Source organism: Ranitomeya imitator, chromosome 7 (assembly GCF_032444005.1).
Source record: "Ranitomeya imitator isolate aRanImi1 chromosome 7, aRanImi1.pri, whole genome shotgun sequence".
In the NCBI taxonomy this organism is placed as follows: Eukaryota; Metazoa; Chordata; class Amphibia; order Anura; family Dendrobatidae; genus Ranitomeya; species Ranitomeya imitator.
The window spans coordinates 156505281-156528452 of NC_091288.1; the positions used below are offsets into that span (position 1 = coordinate 156505281).

The following is a 23172-nucleotide window of genomic DNA, read 5'->3' on the forward strand; positions in this document are numbered from 1 at the left end:
TGATCCACTTCTGATTGCCGTGGCTGGAACTCCTCATCAGACGAAGAAACCGGAGAAGACATTCTGATGCGTGTTGAAAGAAAAAAATTGAAGAAATTAGGACATGTAGATCCAAAAAATTGAAAATGAATGCATTGGCTAGGATATACTCACATTGCTCTGTGTCTTGTCCAACAGTGTGTCCGGGCAGGGTGCTGTCTTCTTTGGAGTCTGATGAGAAGTGACCAGAAACTTCCCCCAACCTTCCTTTTATAACCCTGCTGCTATGGGGGAGGCTTATCAGTGTCTAGACATCCTTATCTACAGTTAATTCAATGGTGCCAAAAAAAACGCATGCGTCAAAAAAACGCATGCAAACGCATGTCCAAAAAAAGGCATGCGTCCCCATTGACTCCAATGCATTTTTTGTCAAAAAAAAAACGCATGCGTTTTTTTGGGGAAAAAAAACGCCCCTCAAAATACTACAAGTTGCATTTTAGAAAATGAACGCATGCAGTAAAAAAACGCATGCGTTCACAAACGCGTGCAAACGCGTACACCAAAAAACGCATGCGTTTTCAATGTTAAATATAGGGAAAAAAAACGCATGCGTTTTTTTGGTAAAAAACGCTGCAGACAAAAACGCAAGTGTGAAACCACCCTAAGAACCTCAGAAATCTTATATGGTCCAATGAAACGAGGCTTAAACTTAGGAGAGGAAACCTTCATAGGAACGTGACGAGATGACAACCAAACCAAATCCCCAACACGAAGTCGGGGACCAACACAACGCCGGCGGTTAGCGAAACGTTGAGCCTTCTCCTGGGACAATGTCAAATTGTCCACCACATGAGTCCAAATCTGCTGCAACCTGTCCACCACCGCATCCACACCAGGACAGTCCGAAGGCTCAACCTGCCCTGAAGAGAAACGAGGATGGAAACCAGAATTGCAGAAAAAAGGAGAAACTAAAGTAGCCGAGCTGGCCCGATTATTAAGGGCGAACTCAGCCAAAAGCAAGAAGGACACCCAATCATCCTGATCAGCAGAAACAAAGCATCTCAGATATGTCTCCAAAGTCTGATTAGTTCGTTCGGTTTGGCCATTAGTCTGAGGATGGAAAGCCGAAGAAAAAGACAAATCAATGCCCATCTTAGCGCAATAGGACCCCAAAACCTCGAAACAAACTGGGAACCTCTGTCCGAGACGATGTTCTCCGGAATGCCATGCAAACGAACCACATGCTGGAAAAACAATGGCACCAAATCAGAGGAGGAAGGCAGTTTAGATAAGGGTACTGTAACAACTCTGCTGGCATCACGTCATGGCCTCACATCTCTCACACAATCTTACCCACTGCTCCAGGCCATGATGTGGTTTCGGTTTCATCCCAGCTCCATGTTCTGTGTCTCTGCTCTCTGCATGCCTCATGGCTATGTGTATAGGGGGCCGGCGCCTGAACTCTGGTTCTTATAGGAATCAGGTGCACCTGTCTAATCAGTTCCTGACCAATTATCAAGAGGCCTCCTGTTTATAGTGCAGCTCCACCCTGTGGTCTGGGCCTGTGCAATGTGTTAGCTCAGTTAGTGTTTAGCTGCTGAGTTTGCCTGGCCTTGCTCTGAGTTACTCCCTCTCTGGAGGCTTTTCTCTGTGCTATTGCCTTGATCTTGTTGTCCGCCCTCCAGGAGGCAGAATATCCTGGTCCCTGTGTCTTTGTCCCTGTGTCTGGTTTCATTGCCTTGTCTGTACTTTATCGTTTCTCGGTCTCCTTGTCTGTTGCTTCCTTCCCTGCTTTGTCTTTCCTTGTGTTCTCAAGTCTGCTTACACTCCACACTCTTGCGGCTCTGCACTCAGTCCTTGCTTCGCACTCTCTGGCTTTGCTCTGTGGCTCCGCTCTTTGCGGTTCTATCTGGCTCCGCTCTTTGCGGTTCTATCTGGCTCCGCCTCCAGCATCTCCGCTCTTGTCTCCGCTCTCGTCTCCGCCTCCAGCGTCTCCGCTCTTGGCTCCGCCTCCAGCGTCTCCGCTCTTGGCTCCGCCTCCAGCGTCTTCGCTCTTGGCTTCGCCTCCAGCGTCTCCTTCTCTACTCTCTGCTCTGCCTTCTCCTTCTCTGCTCATAGCTCTGCCTTCTCCTTCTCTGCTCATAGCTCTGCCTTCTCCTTCTCTGCTCATAGCTCTGCCTTCTCCTTCTCTTCTCTTGGTTCCACCTTCTACTTGTTACTTAGTCCTCCTGTCTGAACAGGTTCCAACCTGTTTCACATACCTGCCTGCAGACCGGTCCCTACCGGTTCTTCCTATGTTCCAGCCGTACCCGCCTGCTTACCAGAGAGCCAGCCGTGTCCGCCTGCCCACCAGTGTCTCTGTTGTACCCGTCTGCCTGGCTGTGTCCCAGCCATGCCCGCCTGTCAGCCAGAGTGCCAGCCGTGCCCGCTCCGTTCCTTAGTGGGATCAGCAGCCACAGCCAGACATCACCCTGGAGTGGCACCTGGTAGCTTCCTATTGCACAAGTCTGACCTCACCATCAGAGGCTCCAGCGAACACCTAGGAAGCTACTTAGTCACGCCCCTTCCAGGGAAGTTTGGTCTGTGGTCCAGTGGGGCCACACCCCCGTATGCCCGCGCCAACCAGTCTGGGCGCGTGCGTGACAGGTACCAAATGGACCATCTTAGAGAAGCGATCACAAACCACCAAAATTACCGACATCTTTTGAGAAACAGGGAGATCAGAAATAAAATCCATGGAAATATGCGTCCAGGGCCTCTTCGGAATCAGCAAGGGCAAAAGCAACCCACTGGCACGAGAACAGCAGGGCTTAGCCCGAGCACAAATCCCACAGGACTGCACAAAAGAACGCACATCCCGTGACAAAGAAGGCCACCAAAAAGATCTAGCCACCAAATCTCTGGTACCAAAGATTCCAGGATGACCAGCCAATACTGAACAATGAATCTCCGAGATAACTCTACCAGTCCATCTATCAGGGACAAACAGTTTCTCCATAGGACAACGGTCAGGTCTATCAGCCTGAAACTTTTGCAGCACACGCCGCAAATCAGGGGAAATGGCAGACAAAATTACCCCTTCTTTAAGAATACCCGCCGGCTCCGGAACACCCGGAGAGTCAGGCACAAAACTCCTTGACAGGGCATCAGCCTTCACATTCTTAGATCCCGGAAGGTATGAAACCACAAAATCAAAACGGGAGAAAAAGAGCGACCATCGAGCCTGTTTAGGATTAAACCGTTTGGCAGACTCGAGATAAGTCAAATTTTTGTGATCCGTCAAGACCACCACGCGATGTTTAGCTCCTTCAAGCCAATGTCGCCACTCCTCGAATGCCCACTTCATGGCCAACAACTCCCGATTGCCCACATCATAATTGCGCTCAGCAGGCGAGAATTTTCTAGAAAAGAAGGCACAGGGTTTCATCACCGAGCCATCAGAACTTCTTTGCGACAAAACAGCCCCTGCTCCAATTTCAGAAGCATCAACCTCCACCTGAAAAGGGAGCGAAACATCTGGCTGGCACAACACAGGGGCAGAAGCAAAACGACGCTTCAACTCCTGAAAAGCCGCTACAGCCGCAGAGGACCAATTGACCACATCAGCACCTTTCTTGGTCAAATCAGTCAACGGTTTAGCAATACTGGAAAAGTTAGCGATGAAGTGACGATAAAAATTAGCAAAGCCCAGGAACTTCTGCAAGCTCTTCACAGATGTCGGCTGAGTCCAATCGTAAATGGCCTGAACTTTAACAGGGTCCATCTCGATAGTAGAAGGGGAAAAAATGAAACCCAAAAATGAAACCTTCTGAACTCCAAAGAGACACTTTGACCCCTTCACAAACAAGGAATTCGCACGAAGGACCTGGAACACCATTCTGACCTGCTTCACATGAGACTCCCAATCATCCGAAAAGACCAAAATGTCATCCAAATATACAATCATAAATCTATCCAGGTACTCTCGGAAGATGTCATGCATAAAGGACTGAAACACAGATGGAGCATTAGAAAGCCCGAATGGCATAACCAGGTACTCAAAATGGCCCTCGGGCGTATTAAATGCTGTTTTCCATTCATCACCCTGTTTAATTCGCACAAGATTATACGCCCCTCAAAGATCTATCTTGGTGAACCAACTAGCCCCCTTAATCCGAGCAAATAAATCAGACAGCAGCGGCAAAGGATACTGAAATTTGACTGTGATCTTATTAAGAAGGCGGTAATCAATACAAGGTCTCAAAGAACCATCCTTCTTGGCCACAAAAAAGAACCCTGCTCCCAATGGTGACGACGACGGACGAATATGACCCTTCTCCAAGGATTCCTTTATATAACTCCGCATAGCGGCGTGCTCTGGCACAGATAAATTAAACAGACGGCCCTTAGGAAACTTACTACCAGGAATCAAATTAATAGCACAGTCGCAATCCCTATGAGGAGGTAGGGCACCAGATTTGGGCTCTTCAAATACATCCCGGTAATCTGATAAAAACTCAGGGACTTCAGAAGGAGTGGAAGGCGAAATTGACAGCAATGGAACATCACCATGTACCCCCTGACATCCCCAGCTGGACACAGACATAGATTTCCAATCCAACACTGGATTATGGACCTGTAGCCATGGCAACCCCAAAACGACCACATCATGCAGATTATGCAACACCAACAAGCGAATATCCTCCTGATGTGCAGGAGCCATGCACATGGTCAATTGAGTCCAGTACTGAGGCTTATTCTTGGCCAAAGGCGTAGGATCAATTCCTCTCAATGGAATAGGATACTGCAAGGGCTCCAAGAGAAAACCACAGCGCCTGGCAAACTCCAAGTCCATCAAATTCAGGGCAGCGCCTGAATCCACAAATGCCATTACAGAATAGGACGACAGAGAGCAAATCAGAGTAACGGACAAAAGAAATTTAGACTGTACCGTACCAATGGTGGCAGACCTAGCGAACCGCTTAGTGCGCTTAGGACAATCGGAGATAGCATGAGTGGATTCACCACAGTAAAAACACAGCCCATTCCGACATCTGTGTTCTTGCCGTTCAGCTATAGTCAAAGTCCTATCACATTGCATAGGCTCAGGCCTATGCTCAGAGAATACCGCCAGATGGTGCACAGCTTTGCGCTCACGCATGCGCCGATCGATCTGAATGGCCAAGGACATAGACTCATTCAGACCAGCAGGCATGGGAAATCCCACCATGACATCCTTAAGGGCTTCAGAAAGACCCTTTCTGAAAATTGCCGCCAGGGCACATTCATTCCACTGAGTAAGCACAGACCACTTTCTAAACTTCTGACAGTACACCTCCGCTTCATCTTGACCCTGACACAAAGCCAGCAAGATTTTCTCTGCCTGATCCACTGAATTTGGTTCATCATAAAGCAATTCAAGCGCCAGAAAAAACGCATCTACATCTCGCAATGCAGGATCTCCTGGCGCAAGGGAAAATGCCCAGTCTTGAGGGTCACCACGCAACAAAGAAATTATGATTTTTACTTGTTAAACGGGGTCACCAGAGGAGCGGGGTTTCAAAGCTAGAAACAGTTTACAATTATTTTTGAAATTCAAAAATCTAGATTCCAGAAAATAAATCAGGAATAGGAATTCTAGGCTCTAACATAGGATTCTGAACCACAAAATCTTGAATGTTTTGTACCCTTGCAGTGAGATGATCCACACAAGAGGATAGACCCTGAATGTCCATCTCTACACCTGTGTCCTGAACCACCCAAAGATCTAGGGAAAAAGAAAGACAAAACACAGTGCAAAGAAAAAAAAAATGGTCTCAGAAGTCCTCTTATCCCTCTATTGAGATGCATGCATTGGGCCAGCTGTACTGTTATGACCTGGTGGTTAGGAGCACAAGCCCTAATCCTATCACACACACTAAAAATAGCCATGGAGCGCTCCTGACGCTCCCTAGGCGCCTCGTCACAGCCTCAGAGCTAGCTAGCCCTAGAGATAGAAAATAAAGCCTACCTTGCCTCAGAGAAATTCCCCAAAGGAATAGGCAGCCCCCCACATATAATGACTGTGAGAAAAGATGAAAGTCACAAACGCAGAAATGAAATAGGTTTCAGCAAAGAGAGGCCAGACTTACTAAATAGACAGAGGATAGGAAAGGAATCTTTGCGGTCAGCACAAAAACCTACAAAAGACCACGCAGAGTGTGCAAAAAAGACCTCCGCACCGACTCACGGTGCGGGGGGGGGGCAAGGGGGGGCACTCTGCATCCCAGAGCTTCCAGCTAGCAAGACAAAATCAGGAAAACCAGCTGGACAAAGAAACAATGAGCAAAAATAACAATAAGGAACTAGCTTCTGCAGGAGAAGACAGGTCACCAGGCAGATCCAGGAGCGAACTGAACCAATGCTAAAACATTGACAGTTGGCATGGAGTAACGATCTGAGTGGAGTTAAATAGAGAAGCCAACCAAAGGATAAACCACGTCACCTGTGTAAGGAACCTCAGAAGCAGCAGCTTCACTCATAGCCACCAGAGGGAGCCCATAGACAGAACTCGCCGAAGTACCATTCACGACCACAGGAGGGAGTTCGACAACAGAATTCACAACAGTTCAGGCTCCCGTTCAATGGCTCCTTCGGGGCTTACATCCAAACCCCCCGCAAACGGGATTCAGGAGTATGCGCTAACAGGGCTATAGACTATAATGGTGCACACAGATTGAGCGGGCGCTTTGACGTACATCATTTTTGGGCATGTAGGCTACTGCAGGCAGACACCCAGACACACTCCACTTCGTCTGAGTGTTTGCCTCCAGTAGGCATACACGCCCAAAAATTATGTCGGAGAGCACATTTACTCTGTCGGCACCATATTAGTTTATGTCCCACATCGGTGCACATGCCCAAATCTAGTTATGCCGGGGATTTGAACGGAAGCCCTGACAGCCACTGAATAAGAAAACTCCCTCAGTCATATGGGAAGATTCTTTAAAGGGTCAATACTGATTCTAAGATTGCTCCCTACAAACAGTGTTCTCCTCCTCTGTGAATAAGCAACTTGCATATTTTATTTCCCTGGGAACACTGCAATTCCTATAAGGCTCCCTAACACCAGCTTAAGAAGCTTAGACCCCTTTTGTACTGTTAAGGACGTACAGATATCGCTTCCCTGTGTGAAAGGAACAACATGTGACAAAATAAATATACTTCAAGAGGAAGAGGCAACAATTCAAAATTAAATACATTTATTCATTACCAAACAGTACACATAAAAAACGACGTTCGGAATAAATAGAAGTAACGGAGCAATAACTTTACAGAACCCATTTATTCCAGTTCACTTCAGAAGGGAAGATCCCCCCCAGCCTCATCGTGCAGTCAATGCTGGGCTCATAAAACACGGTTAAATCCTCTGATAGTTTGCTGCTTGTGTACATCGCTGGGACTCCAGACTTTGAGAAGAGAGAAGCTTTGGTAGATTTGTCTATGTAGCACTTTTTTATGCAGCCCATTTGTTCGAGCACCTTTAAGAAAAAAAATTACAAATCTGATTAAGAACAATAACTGCATAAGCAAAAAAAAATGTAGGCGATTCAATACATGTCAATTTACTGAATGGTTCTACCATGGTCAAGTGGCAAAAATGATACAATCGGAAGATCTCAAAACTGTCTGCCTGAAGGAGACATGTACATTGTTAGCCCAGTTTTACCTAAGCGCTGTACTATGGGTTTTTGAGACACATATTATAAGTTGGTAGTCCCACGGTCAGTGCGAGATACTTGGCTGTAGGGTGGTGTCCCAATATAAAAAAATGATCGTCTGTTGTCCGGATAGTCATACTGTTTATCACGTGTCTGCTGGGATGTCCACCCCATGACAAAACCTAGTTCGCTGCTGGCTGCGGTTGGTCATAGATGAACTTGGCAGATACTGGTGAAGCTAATGAAGAGCTGCAAGCAGCCACCATCGTCACTCCCATGGACATTAAATGGAGCCACAGAATGTGGGCAACCTGATGGTCTCCATCATGTGGTGAGACAAGAACGAGAGACAGGGTCCCTGGTTCTGGGGATTGGTGGGGACCCACACCAACATTTAAAGGAAAACTATAAAACATTACCTGTAATAACTCTAGTATAATGACAGGCTGCAACACGTCATTGTAATGTTGGATCAAGCTATGCTGTGTGATCCCAGGCTTGGTCATTACTTGGTATAAAACCGCCTCCATCATTCCTTTACAGACTGGTTTATTTAGGCTGCCATCCACAATCCTCCAAGGTCTTCCAAGAAAACAAAAATCTAAATCCCTAAAAGAAAAAAAATACGATACGATACACTTTATTGATCCCGTGGGAAATTATGGAATAAATTAATCTATTGTTCAGGTTACCCAACTTTATTGGCTGTGCTAACCTCAAAAGTACAAAGTATATTCTTAATTAAAACAAATATTAGGTAATCTATGGAGGGTAGCTTATAGTACTGTCTAGTATGTTCTGCATGTGTACCAGTCTGCCACCAGAGTTTCCGATAATGATAACTAGAGGTTCGGGTGTTATTACACTGCATTGTCATAAGCCGATTCTGCCCAGCTCATCCGCAGATGTATAACAGAATAACTCACCTCTCGTTTAGCATCCCCATAAAGTCTCCTGAAAGAAATAAAGTAAAATATTAAAACTATTGCTTTGCTGTATCATGCTTAGGAAATATCACAACTAGACTTAGCCATTACATTTTACATATACAGCAGGAGAAATAGATATTGAACTCATCATCAATTTTCTATGTAAATATATTTCTAAAAGTACTATTGATATGAAATTTTCACCAAATGTCGGCGACAACACATCCACTCCTTACAGGCAAATTAATCAAACCTTAGATGTCCATAAATTAAGCTTTTTGTAATAATTAGGAATGACATAGGAAAAAGTATTGAACACATGAAGAAAAAGAAGTGCAAAAAGTCATGGAAAGTCATGACACCAGCTGAAATCAATCATTAATTAGAAAGCAATCCTGCCACTTAGCGAAAAATAATATCAGCTGGTTCAACAGAGTAATGAGACACCATTTTGTAGGCCAAAATGCCACACAAGAAACATCTCTTGATGGGTAAAACGAGCGAGTTGTCTGAAGACCTTTGCAACCTTATTGTTGAATAACATACTGATGGCATCGGTTACAGAAAAATTTCTAAACTACTGAAAGGTTCCAGTTAACACTGTTGGGCCATAATGTGGAAGTGGAAAGAACATCATTTCACAATAAACCAGCCATGACCAGATGCTCCACACAAGATTTGAGACAGAGGAGTTTAAAGATTTATCAGAAGAATTGTCCAAGAGCCAAGGACCACCTGTGGAGAGCTGTAGCAAGACCTGGAATCAATGGGTACAATTTTTTCAAAGAAAACTAAGTAATGCACTCATCCTCCATGGCCTGCATACATGAACACAACACAAGACTCCATTGCTAAGCAAAATGTGTGTTCAAGCATGTTTACAGTTTGCTCAACATTATTTAGACAAGCTTGCTAAATAATGGGAGAATAAAGTCTGGTTAGATGAGAACAAAATTGAACTCTTTGGATGCCATATTCACCTTAAAAACACTATACCAACAGTGAAGCTTGGAGGTGAGAACATCATGGTGTGGGTCTATTTTTCAGCGTATAGCACTGACAAACTTCATATGATTGAAGGAAGGATGAATAGACAAATGTACTGAAACATCCTCGATAAAAAACTGCTTCCATCTACCAGGATGATGAAGATGAAATGAGGGTGAACATTTCAGCAAGACAATGATAGTAACAAAGCAATATCTGTGTAATAAATACAAATGGGACGAATCCATAAGGGAGAGTGCAGGGTTTTCTATTTATAGGGGTAGTTGTGGACTGCCCTTTTAAGGGCAGGAGCTTTGGGGATAGACTATTGACAGCCCCATAAGGATTGATATAAGGACTGTCATCCCTTCGTATCCTGGATGTCTACCTGACAGGGGAATATCCGGCGCTCCGTTGCCCTCGTTGTGGAATTGGTGAGACCGTTCCTTATTTATATTTATTAAGTACCAGCAGGCATCGTTTACTATATATGCTATGACTGTCTTTTTGGTCTTATGCGACTGAGTGCAGGAGATTTGCTGTGACCATATATGATACAGGGTGGCACAGCTTTTTCATGTTCATTGCCTCAGTAATAAGGATTTTGGCAGTTTTTGCAGTCGAGTTCTTTTTTATCCTTTATAGGGCTCACCAGTCTCTATGGACCATTATGTTATATGGTAGAGACCTGGCCCCAATTCATGTGTTTTTTCACTTGGGTGATTTGTTTTTTTTAGGTTACTTTGTAGTATTAAAAGTTATGTTTTATTATTCCTTCATGCTGTATTGGGAGCAAGACAATGATAACAAACACACAGTCAAGGAAACTTTCAATTGGGTTCACAGAAAGAAAATAAAGCCGCTAGAATGGCAGAGGCAATCACCTGACCTGAATCCAATGGAAAATTTATGGAAGGAACTAAGCTCAGAGTTCATTGAAGGACCCCAGGAACCTTTAGGATCTGAAGAGTGTTTGTGTGGAAGAATGGGCCCAAGACACTGAGCAATGCATGCAACTAGGTTCTCCATACAGGAGGCGTCTTAAAGCGGTCATTGCTAACAAAGTCTTTTGTACGAAGTTTAATTTCTCATTATTATCAGGGATAAGCGAAGCTGAACTGGAAAGTTCGGGGATCGCACAGGACACCTAGTGAACACGTAGTTTTCTCCTTTGCCACATTGGGGGAGATAGAACCATGGGTGTTATGCCGCCGTCGCTAGGAGGCTGACACTAAGTTGAGACTAAATGGTTAGCTCCTCCCCTGCAGTATACACGCTCATGCTGGCTTCCAGAGACCAAGTTCAAGCTTAGTGTCTGTAGGAGGCACACAGGGTCTGCTATTCAGACCAGAATTTCTCTTATTTTTTGATTTTTTACTATTTAACTTTTTAACCCGGATAAAGGGGCGACGGAACCTTTCAAGGCTCCGATCTCCCCGAACCAGCAACAGGGGAGCACGGAGAGTGTCGCCACTCCTTATCCTCTCCTGCGACGTGGAATGCCACTGCCTGGGCTGATTCTAGGGGCAACGAGCCCCTTCAAGGGCACCGATCTCCCTTCCTCCCTTAATAGACGAGCACATGGAGTGTCACCTCCACGTATCCTCTTCTGCAGCCAGGCCTTATTGCCGGACAATTTTGCCCTGCCCACCAGGTCTTACCCTCAGATGTTCAGAGGCACCCTCCATCGTGGCGTCTGTGCAGCCCCCACTGCATCACCACTGAAAAAAGCGGATGATGGAAGGAGGCAGATGTGACGGGGTGTACGGCAGAGCAAGAAGGGACAACAGGCCGAGGGATGATTCAACAGATTTATTATCAAGAACGCTGGAACAACACATGCAGGTAGATCTACAGAGTCCACAATTAGTCCAACAGAACAGATTCGGGGGCACCTCCCGATAATCCTTGTGCCAGCTAACAAAGCAATAGTCCACACGAGTCACAAAATCCAATAAGTCTCTGTCCATCCAGCACGACCTCCTGCAAGTGCTTACCTCGATGAGCAGAAGTCGTCATAGCTGCGGGTCGCACACCATAAACTCCTAGTGGTGCAACATGGGTGGGTGAGGCACTAGGCCAGTCCTCACGTAGTGGTGACACGTCGTCCTCCATGGCACTTGGGTGTACATAATTAATAATACGACTGGGTACAGGATTAATCCTCATTTGAACAGCTGGGCAGGAGGCTTGCAGATGCCCCGGCTGTCCACATCGATAGCATCTGTGCTGGGTCTCACTCCATCCAAGGCGTCCTCTTGGGCGAGGGGTAAGGGAACCTGGAGGCTGGCTCCCACCTGAAGGTGCTGTAGGGGTTTGAGGACGACTTCTCCAGGAGCTGGCTGGGCATGAGGCCTGCAGATGCCCACAATCATAACACCTGCGCTCTGCTACTTCCTCTCCTCGTCGTATTCCAGAAAACGCAGTAGAAGCAACTGGAGGCACATTTACACGGGTATCAGCATGAGGTGGTGGCTTAGAGGAACAGGGAACAATGGGGACAGAGGAACAGGGGGCCACCGGTGTTGTGGAGCTGGTAGGCCTCTCTCCATCCTCCAACAGAACCCTCCACTGAGGCTTGATGGTGAGAGCCTCATCAGCTAGAGCTGCAGCTTCCTCCATAGTGGTTGGTCTCCTCTCACGCACCCATTCCCGGATCTCAGCAGGGCACTTGAAGTAAAACTGCTCTTTTAGGATAACCTGGAGGAAGATCTCCCAGGTTAAGGCCTCATCTGCCTCCAGCCAGCGATGACATATCTGTTTGAGTCTGTGGGCATACATCTTGAAAGACACTTCCTCATCACAGGCTAAAGTACGGAACTGAGTCCTGTAAGTGTCTGGGGTAACAGCATAATGTTCTAGAATAGTCCGTTTAATCTCCGCATACTCACAGTTCCCCTGAGGGTCCATAGCTCTATAGGCTGCGGCAGCTCCACCCTCTAAGAGCCCCACCAGATGTCGGACTTGGTCCCTTTCTGGGACTTCCATTAATCGACACTGATGCTCAAAGTCCTGGAAGAAGCCCTCAATGTCGCCTGCAGCCTCATTAAAGGGCTTGAAGTCTTTGCGGGACACTCTGGGGAGTTCCCTCATGGTGGGTGCTGGGGTTAGAGTCTGTCTGGAGCTTCTAGCTGCTTCCAAAGCGATCTGCCTCTCCAGCAATGCCATCTCCTGAGCTCTGTCCTTGGCTCTGTGAATGGCCTCCCTCTCCCTCTCCTGAGCTTTGTGAATGGCCTCCATCTTATAGTCTATGGTGGCCTCTTCTCCCAGCAATGCCAACTCCTCCTCGTACCACACAACCCACTGACTTTTTTGGGTATTTACCTCCGGCTGCCTTCTTTCCTCCATTTGCTGTGAGGATCCTTCCTCAGCGTCATCTTGCAGGCGAACTCCTTCCAAAGCCTCAATAAGCTGCTCCTTGGAGAGTCCTTTAAAACGGACTCCTACTTCCCGGGCCTTTGATTGTAGGCTCCCCAAACTCCAGTTCTTGTACTCTGTGGTGCTGGTTCTCGATGTTGATGGGCCGTTGTCCTCCATTCCTTCTGCTCTGATCCCACTGCTTGCCACCAGTTTGTGACGGGGTGTACGGCAGAGCAAGAAGGGACAACAGGCCGAGGGATGATTCAACAGATTTATTATCAAGAACGCTGGAACAACACATGCAGGTAGATCTACAGAGTCCACAATTAGTCCAACAGAACAGATTCGGGGGCACCTCCCGATAATCCTTGTGCCAGCTAACAAAGCAATAGTCCACACGAGTCCAAGGGATCCCAAAACAATCCCATGAGCGACGAGATATGTCCTCAGCTCAAGTCTCGCCCCATTCGCTTCCGCAGTCACAGATGGACATGGGGTCTTGCCTCAGCTAAGAATCCCCACTCCTTCTCCTTCAAGGATCAACTCACATCTGATCTCAAAATAAGAATGGATTGTCTGAGCTCCTGGGATCCGCCCATGAAGGGGGTAGGGGTTACACCTTCTATTCAATGGTTGGGTCCACCAGAAGATTCTAGACTGGTGGGCTCCAGGCAGTCTATGTAATATGTACATTTGACTAGCCACCTGCTGTGAGGAAGAATGGCTATTCCTCCACTAGTGATGTTGACAAAGCTTAATTACATTAGAGCTTAGGGCTGCAAGTATTGGGGGAAGGAGACATTGTTACAGGTGAACTCCCAGCCAAGAAAATACATAAATTACAGCTAATAGAAACCAGAGAACAGTTACATACATCAAATGGCATATTATTCAAATACAGGACAGGGCAAAAGTACATATCATGACAGCAGACAGTTCCTCTCCACCTCCCTTTTCAGAGGATGGTGGATGGAGGCTCCCCCAACCCTGCACCGTCCTGACTACCCCGGGCACAGCTCTGTCCTGCGGCATCTCAGCCATTCCCTTCATATCGGGTAAGTGCCACTCGGGAGGGGTCATTTTCCGGCGGTCATAGGAGGGTTCCATAGCGGAAGGGACCCCACAGGGCTCCGCGGCATGTTCCCCGGTGGTCCGCGGGTGCGCGCCGGCCGAAGCCATAAATTAAGCCCCCAGCTTCGGCCTAGTGCGAGCCGCATCCCGAAAGGCCGTGCCCATCGCTCGCATCACTCTTTTTGGCTCCGCCCCCAGACCTGGCGCTTCTCGCTCCTTGCTCTCCCAGCTCTTGGCAGCCATCGTTCCCCACTGCACAGCAGCTCTGCCGCCTTCTGCATGTGTCTCTCTCCTGGATGCCGGTCTTCCCCTACTCAGTGCCATCATCATCAGATTGTGGGACACAGGAGCTGGGTAAGGAGACTGCACTAAGTGCTTCCCTGCAGCTTTACCCCACATCGCTTCCACTAGCAGTGTTTTTTTTTAACTTATATTGGGGTACATCGTGTTGCAGTCTAGGGCTAAATAGGCTACAAAGGTACATACCACCTTTTTTACTGCGTGTACCACCTGCCAGGCTCCTCTCCCTCGGCCTCAAAGCTCTCATCTCTGCTCAGCCTGTGATGCCCAATGTGCCCGGGAGCCCTCCGCCGCTACCGAACCCAGTGTATCTAGCCCCCTTCCCCCCCCCTCCCCGAGTGGGCCGCGTCACTGTCACAATCCATGGCTTTGTTGGCCAAAGCGATTGAATCCCTTCATGACCCCTCCGGGGAGCGGGGCACTCGTCTACCTGGGTTAAGAGACCCCTCCCTTACAGGGAAATCATCGGCCAACAGTGGCCGCTCTCACCTGAAGGAGGTACGGACATCCAAAAAACGGATCTGCACTACCTCTCCTGAGCATTCACCACGCCATTCAGCCTCTGGTAGCTCCACTTCTCGCTCACCCTCTCCAGGGGTTCGCAGCGATCATGACTGAGTAGGAGTCTGAGGCACCCTTGGACCCGGATTCTCCAGAGTTTCAATCGACTGTGGATTCCCTCATTGAAGTTGTCAATCACGCGCTAAAGGTTGATGATGACCCTTATTCGGCTCCGGATCATGCGGTATCTTTTAAAAGAACCAAGCGATCCCATAGGGTGTTCGCCTCTCATCCGGATTTTTTAGATATAGTCCGGCGACACAGGGAGCGACCGGATAAGCGCTTTACGGGAAAAAAGGCCCTGGAAACGAAGTATCCCTTTACCGCAGATCTTGTCAAAGATTGGACGGAACCTTTACTAGTAGATCCTCCGGTATCGCGTTTGGCTACCAAAACGCTTTTATCCGTACCTGATGGGGCTTCGATTAAAAATCCCACAGAACGCCAAATAGATTCCCTGGCTGGCTCAGTATATGAAGCCTCAGGTTCCTCTCTATCCCCTTCCTTCGCTGCGGCATGGGTCGCAAAAGCAATGGTTTTCTGGGCAGATACCCTTGCAAAATTAATTCAGGACCAGGCTCTTGCGTCTGAGGCTGCGGATCTCGCCAAACAAATTGCTATGGCTGGAGACTATGATGTATGCGTCTTTAGATGCAGCAAACTGTGCTGCAATTGCTGCCTCAAATGCCGTCACCATTAGGAGAGCACTATGGCTTATAGAGTGGCGTGCAGATTCCTCTTCAAAAAAATATTTGATTTCTCTGCCTTTTCAGAGCGGACGTCTGTTTGGAGAAAACCAGCTTATTTCTGATGCTACAGGAGAGAAAAGCAAATTCCTCCCGCAGCACAGGCCTAAAACTGCTTTTCAGTCTCAGTAACATTTTCGCTTTCGGCCCTTTCGCAGTAGCCCATTCTGGTCCACCTCCACAGCCTTGTCCAGATCAGAACGATCTCCACGTACAGAGAGAGACCCTCGGCCCTCATACAGGCCGAATTAGTCCTGGCGAGGTAAGCCTAGGCAATCCAGAACCAGGGGATCCAGGCCCTCCAGATTTCCTTCACAATGACTCAGGGAGTTTTCCGGTCGACACCACCAAAGTAGGCGGACACTTGCTTCTCTTTCAACATGTCTGGCTTTCCGTCATCCACGACGAATGGGTCAGAGACCTGGTGTCTTCTGGTTACAAAATAGAATTTTCCGCCTCCCCTCCGGCACGGTTTTATCCCTCTCGTCTCCCAAGTTCAGGAGCTCAGTCTCGCGCACTTCACCGCGCGATCGAATCTCTCCGCCGAAACAGGGTCATTGTTCTGGTTCCAAAACACGAGAAATTCAGAGGTTTTTACTCAAACCTCTTCATCGTTCCAAAAAAGGACGGGCCGGTGCGCCCTATTTTGGATCTAAAGCTCCTAAACAAGTATGTAAAGGTCCGGCACTTCAGGATGGAATCCCTCTGGTCAGTCATCTCCTCAGTGGAGAGAGGAGAGATTCTAGCATCAATAGACATCAAAGATGCTTATCTCCATATCCCAGTCTTCCCGCCACATCAAAGGTTCCTGCGTTTTGCCATCCAAGAGGAGCATTTTCAATTCATAGCCTTACCATTCGGCCTTGCCACCGCGCCCAGGGTATTCACAAAGGTCATGCGGCTGTCATGGCCATTCTTCACTCCCGAGGAGTGGTCGTGTTGCCATACTTAGATGACCTCCTGATCAAAGGTCCGTCCTATCATGCCTGCGAAGCAAGTGTCCGCACTACCTTGGATACTCTTTCACGCCTGGGCTGGCTGATCAACTTGGACAAGTCCTCCCCCGTTCCAGCCCGGCGGATCTCCTTCCTAGGTATGATCCTGGACACGTCCAAGGGGCTGGTCCTGCTTCCTCGGTCCAAGCGCTTCAGCAGGGAACCCAGACACTTTGTTGTCCCTTTCCTCATTCAATTCGGTTTGCCATGAGGATCCTGGGGAAAATGGTGGCCGCAATGGAAGCAGTTCCCTTCAGCCAACTGCATCTCCGCCCCTTACAACAGGCTCTGCTGGACAATTGGGACAGGAGTCCCTTATTCCTCGATCGGCCATGTCCTCTGTCCCCGCGGATCAGGCAAGCGCTCAAATGGTGGACTTTGGAATCATTTCTCAGCCAGGGGAGATCTTTTCTCCCAATTCACTAGCTGGTGGTAACTACCGACGCCAGTCTCCTAGGTTGGGAAGCGGTATTTTGCCACCACACTGCCCAGGGGCGTTGGACGATTCGGGAGTTGAGACTTCCGATAAACATCTTGGAGATTCCAGCGATCAGATTTGCCCTGAGACGTTTCCACTTCCTCCTCGCGGGTCACCCAATTCGAATTCAATCAGACAACGTCACAGCTGTGGCGTACATAAACCTTCAGGGGGGTACCTGCAGCAGGGCGGCGATGCGGGAGGTCTCCCACATTCTCCGTTGGGTCGAGAACAACCGCTCCAACATTTCTGCAGTGCACATTCCAGGCATCGAGAACTGGGCAGCGGATTTTCTCAGCCGTCAGGGTCTCACCTCGAGGGAGTGAGAACTCCATCTGGAGGTGTTCCAGCAGATTTGCCTTTGCTGGGGGACTCCGGACGTGGATCTGATGGCGTCCAGACTGAACGCAAAAGTTCCCAATTTCATAGCACGCTCTTGGGATCCCCTGGCCATCGGGGTGGACGCACTGATATCCCCATGGCATCGGTTCCACTTCCCGTACATGTTTCCTCCGCTTCAGTTACTACCGAAGGTAATCTGAAAAATCAAGATGGAGGAGGTTCCTTTGATCCTAGTCGCCCCAGATTGGCCACGCCGCACGTGGTATGCGAAGCTCGTTCAACTCGTATCATACATTCCCTGGAGGCTACCAGTTCGCCCAGATCTGCTTGGCCAAGGGCCGATCTATCATCAGAGCATCAGGGCCCTAACAGGCTTTGCTGTTGAAACCTGGATCCTAACTCAAGCTGGTTTCTCCCAGCAAGTCATTGCCACCATGATTAGCGCTCACAAGACGTCTTCCGCTCGCATCTATCACCGCACCTGGAAAGCCTTCTTCTCATGGTGCAGGTTCCGTGGACGTCCTCCTCTCGTTTTTTTTCAATTCCCTCCATTCTGGAATTTCTTCAGTCCGGCGCTCAGTTCCCTCAAGCGTCAGGTCTCGGCATTATCCCTGTTTTTCCAACGCAAGATCGCTGCTAATTTGCAAGTCAGGACTTTTGTTCAGGGGGTCTCCCACGTGGTACTCCCCTATAGAATGCCATTAGAGACTTGGGATCTCAATTTGGTCCTGCGTGTTCTTCAGGAGTCCCCTTTTGAACCCCTGCAAGATGTCTCGCTGATTGTTCTCTCCTGGAAGGTCGCCTTCTTTGCGGCAGTAACCTGTATCAGGCGAGTCTCAGAGTTGGCCGCCCTGTCCTGCCGGGCGCCCTTCCTTTCCTTCTACCAGGACAAAGTGGTCCTACATTCATCTCTGTCTTTTCTCCCCAAGGTGGTTTCATCCTTCCACCTTAATGAAGATATCGTTCTTCCCTCCTTCTGCCCACAGCCAAGACATAGGGTTGAAAAGGCCCTTCACACCTTGGACGTGGTAAGAGCTCTCAGGAGGTACATTTCTAGGACTGCTTCCTTCCGCAAATCGGACACCCTCTTTGTGCTCCCTGAGGATCACAGAAAGGGTTTAGCCGCTTCTAAAGCCACAATAGCCAGATGGATCCGATCGGCTATTAAAGAATCTTATCAGGTCAGGGGCAGACCTATCCCGGTGGGGATTAGGGCACACTCAACTCAGTCGGTGGGTGCTTCCTGGGCCATTCGACACCAGGCGTCGGCAGAGCAGGTTTGCAAGGCCTGAATACTTTCACGAAGCACTACGATGTCCACACTCAATCTTCTATGGATGCAGCCCTTGGCAGACGTATTCTGCAAGCTGCCGTTGCGCATTTATAGTCAGTTGGTACACGGAGTTATTTGTTTATATTGTTCCCCACCCAGAGACTGCTTTGGGAAATCCCATGGTTCTGTGTCCCCCAATGTGGTGAAGGAGAAATAGGGATTTTTGTGTACTCACCGTAAATAGGGATTTTTATGTACTCACCGTAAAATCCTTTTCTCCGAGCCAATCATTGGGGGACACAGGACCATGGGTGTTATGCTGCTGCCACTAGGAGGACACTAAGTAATACAGAAAGAATAGCTCCTCCCCTGCAGTATACACCCTCCTCCTGGCTCCAAGTGAACCAGTTCGGTAACAAAGCAGTAGGAGCTTAACATTTAACTAGGATGAACTGTGTCAAAACCAAGGCAACACAGAAAACCAAAGCCGTTAGGCTAACCGGGTGGGTGCTGTGTCCCCCAATGATTGGCTTGGAGAAAAGGATTTGACGGTGAGTATACAAAAATCCCTATTTCTCCTACACCTCATTGGGGGACACAGGACCATGGGACGTCCTAAAGCAGTCCCTGGGTGGGGAACAATCAACTGTAATTGCTCCTTGTACCCACAGGTTACAGATGCGGCACAGCCGCCTGTAAAATTCGTCTGCCGACGGTCACATCTACCGAGGCTAGAGAATGAATATGGCAATGTTTTGTAAACGTATGCAGACTGGACGAGGTTGCAGCTCTGCAAACTTGTGCTGCCGAAGCTTGGTGCCGGATGGCCCAAGACGCACCCACTGACCGAGTGGAATGAGCCTTAATCCCTGCTGGGACAGAATGACCTCTGACTCGGTAGGAGTCCTGAATAGCTGAACGAATCCATATTGCTATTGTCGCCTTGAAAGTGGGAAACCCCTTCCTTGGCCCTTCCGGGAGCACAAACAGGGCATCCGACCTGCGGAAGGACGCCATCAGCGAGATGTATCTCTTGAGAGCTCTCACTAAATCCAGTGTGTGGAGGGCCTTCTCGATGCGATGTACTGGTGCTGGACAGAGAGACGGTAAGACAATCTCCTGTTTAAGATGAAAGGATGAGACAACTTTTGGCAAAAAGGATGGGATGTCCTCAAAACCACCCTATCCTGATGAAAATTCAGGAACGGAACTTGACAAGACAGGGCCGCCAGCTCTGAGACTCCTCTAATGGACGTGACCGCAACCAGGAAGGCAACCTTCCTTGACAGAAAGGACAGGGAAACCTTCTGTAGTGGTTCGAAAAGAGCTTCTTGCAAGACTCCGAGGACCAAATTAAGGTCCCATGGTTCCAACGGCATCTTAAAGGGCGGCACCCTATGGGAGACTCCCTGAATGAACGTCTTCACTAGTAATCTGTTAGCAATCCTGCGTTGGAACAGAACGGACAGGGCTGAAATCTGCCCCTTGAGAGAACTAAAGGCGAGACCTAAGTCCAAACCCGTTTGTAAAGATTTGAGGATGGAAGGAATGGAAAATTCAAGAGGAGAACGTCCCCGGTCATTGCACCAGGAAAAGGTTTTCCAAATGCAATGATAAATGCGCATCGACGTAGGCTTTCTAGCGCTGATCGTGGTAGAGATGACTTCCGGAGAAACCTGCCTGGGTTAGAACCCAGGACTCAACGGCCATGCCGTCAAACACAGGGTCTCGGAGTTCTGGTGGTAAATGGGGCCCTGTGAAAAGAGGTCTGTGCGATTTGGTAATCGCCAGGGAACATCTAGTTCCGCGTACCACGCCCGGCGCCGCCAATCCGGCACAATAAGGATTAACGGAACTTCCTCCGCTCTGATCTTCTTGATGACTCTCGGCAGAAAGGGGAGCTATGTACGGGGGAGCTATGTACGGGGGAAATATGTACGGAAGCCGAAAATGATGCCACGGGAGTACGAGTGCATCTGCCCCAATTGCTGCTGGATCGTGGGACCAAGCTATGAAGTCGGGAACCTTGGAATTTAGCCGTGAGGCCATCAGATCCACGTCCGGGGAGCCCCAACGACAGCGGATACGGTGGAAGATCTCCGGAGGGAGAGATCACTCCCCGGAGTCGAGGCCTTGATGACTGAGGAAATCTCCCTCCCAATTGTCCACTCCCAGATGTGAACCGCAGAGATCATTGAGCGGTTTCCCTCGGCCCAACGGAGAATGTAGCCTACGTCGTTCAAGGCTGCCATGCAGCGGTTGATGTATGCCACTGCAGTGGCATTGTCGGACTGCATCCTGATGGGACGACCCGCTAGGAAGGGATGGAATTGGAGAAGAGCTAACCTGATTGCCCAAATTTCTAAGATGTTGATGGGAAGGCGTGATTCCTCAAGAGACCAGTGGCCCTGAGCAATGTGATGTAAGAACACCGCTCCCCAGCCTAGAACACTGGCATCTGTTGTCACAACTAGCCAATATACTGGAAGAAAATAATTCCCTTGATTCAGGGAGGACTATAATGTCCACCACCTGAAAGACTTGTCTGACTCACTGGGGAAGGAAGAACCGATGGTTGAGGGAGAAAGGGTTCCTGTCCCAAACAGCCAGGAGGGCATGCTGTAAGGGACGGAGGTGTAATTGAGCAAATGGAACCGCCTCCAAGGCTGCTACCATCCTGCCGAGGACTCCGATACTGAAGCGCAGAGAGTGAGTGCGAGGCTGAGAGAACTTCCAAGCTTCGCGCTGTAAGGCTGAGATCTTTTTTGGGGGAAGAAGCACCAACCCCTGGGACGAGTCCAGTATCATTCCTAGAAAGGAAATTTGTTGAGCCGGTACTGGGGAAGATTTTTTGAAGTTTATCTTCCAACCCAGGCGAGAAAAAGAATCTATTGTGATGTTCACAGCCTCCTTGCAGGTGTGGAAATAGGGGCCTTTGATGAGGATATCGTCTACATACGGGTAGCACCTCCACTCCTCGGGTGTGGAGTATGGCCATGGAAGCCGCCATGACCTTTGTGAATACCCTGGTGGCGATGGTGAGGCCAAAGGGCAGAGCAACGAATTGGAAGTGTTGTACCTGAACTGCGAAGCGAAGAAACCTTTAGTGAGAAGTTAAAAAATAGGAATGTAAAGGGAACGCGTCCTGGATGTCTATAGACGCAAGGAACTCGCTTTTTCCCATGGAGGTGATGACAGAACGAAGCGATTCCATCCGGAACATGTTCAGCAGTTTTAGGTCCAGTATGGGCCATACTGTACCATCCTTCTTTGGAACCATGAAGAGGCTAGAATAAAAACCTTGAAACCGTTTGCTTTGAGGGACCGGAATAGTAACTCCGTCTTTTCTCAGAGAGCTTATAGCTTGGAAGAACTCTGATGCTTTTGCCCTGGGAGGACAAGATAAGAAGTCTATCTTGTATCCGGAGAACACCAAGCCGTGGACCCACTCGACGTGAATGACCGAGAGCCACGAGGCACTGAAGGAAAGCAGGCGGCCGCCAACTTTGAGGGTGTCCCCCGGATACCAAAGGGAGTCATTGTGTGGAAGATCTGCCCGTTGTGGAGCCTCTGGATCCCGAATGCCTAGGCCTGCCTCTCCATCAAGGGGAAGGTTAATAAGAGGCCTGGAAACCTCTGTCTCCACGTTGTGCCTGGCCGGAACCGGGAGATGTGGAAGTAGAGGACCAGTTTGAGTTGTAACAAAAAAAAAAAAAAAAAAAAAAAAATCGAGACCGAGCCTGTGGTTGCGGAAGAAATTTACTCTTCTCTCCAGTAGTGTCGGAAATCAATTGGTCAAGCTTTTCGCCAAAAAGGCAACCGCTCTGATATGGTAGAGAAGTTAGTGACTTTTTGGAAGCAGAATCCGCACACCAGTCCCTGTGCCATAAGGACCTCCGGATGGTGATGGCGTTTGCTGCTGCTTGAGAAGCGCAGTTAGCGGCATCCAGGGACGCGGTCACTACAAAATCTCCAACTCTGGCTATCTGAGTAGCGAGGTCTGCTATCTCGGGGGGAAGATTGGTATCCAGCACCGCTGAAGCCAAGACCTCAGCCCAGTGGGTCATAGCCTTAGCCACTGACGTAGCGGCAAAAGATGGGAAGAGTGCGGCTGCTGAGGCTTCAAAGGCTGAACGCGCCATATTGTTGATCTGACGATCGGTTGGGTTTTTAATAGAGGTGCCTTCCGAGGAGGATAAAACAGATTTAGTAGCCAGGCGCGATCGGGGGAGACTGCGACCATTCTATTCTTGGATCCTGGGCAAAGGAATATTTTGACTCCATGGACTTCTGCCCTGTGAATCATTTGTCTGGACGGATCTAGTGAGATTCAACGATTTCCTTAAATTCGGGATGAGTGGCGAATACTCTGTGAGCTCGATTGGTCCTCTTAAAGGACACGGCATGATCCGTTTTAGATAAAGGTTCCTCCTCAAGCTTCAAAGCCTTATTCACTGACTCAGGGTCAAGAG

The 23172-nt window shown here is 48.7% G+C and overlaps 1 protein-coding gene across 1 annotated transcript in view; it reads right to left on the minus strand.

Moving 5' to 3' along the window:
• Positions 1-7182: 7182 nt before the first annotated feature.
• The window catches only part of GTF3C1 (general transcription factor IIIC subunit 1), a 191310-nt gene continuing 175320 nt past the window's right edge, over positions 7183-23172 (minus strand). Inside the window, exons 35-37 of the mRNA XM_069733955.1 lie at positions 8585-8612; positions 8078-8267; positions 7183-7478 (exon numbers count right to left, since the gene is read on the minus strand). Of these exons, the coding sequence (XP_069590056.1) occupies positions 7269-7478; positions 8078-8267; positions 8585-8612 (428 nt within the window). The 3' untranslated portion in view covers positions 7183-7268. The remainder of the gene's footprint in view (positions 7479-8077; positions 8268-8584; positions 8613-23172) is intronic.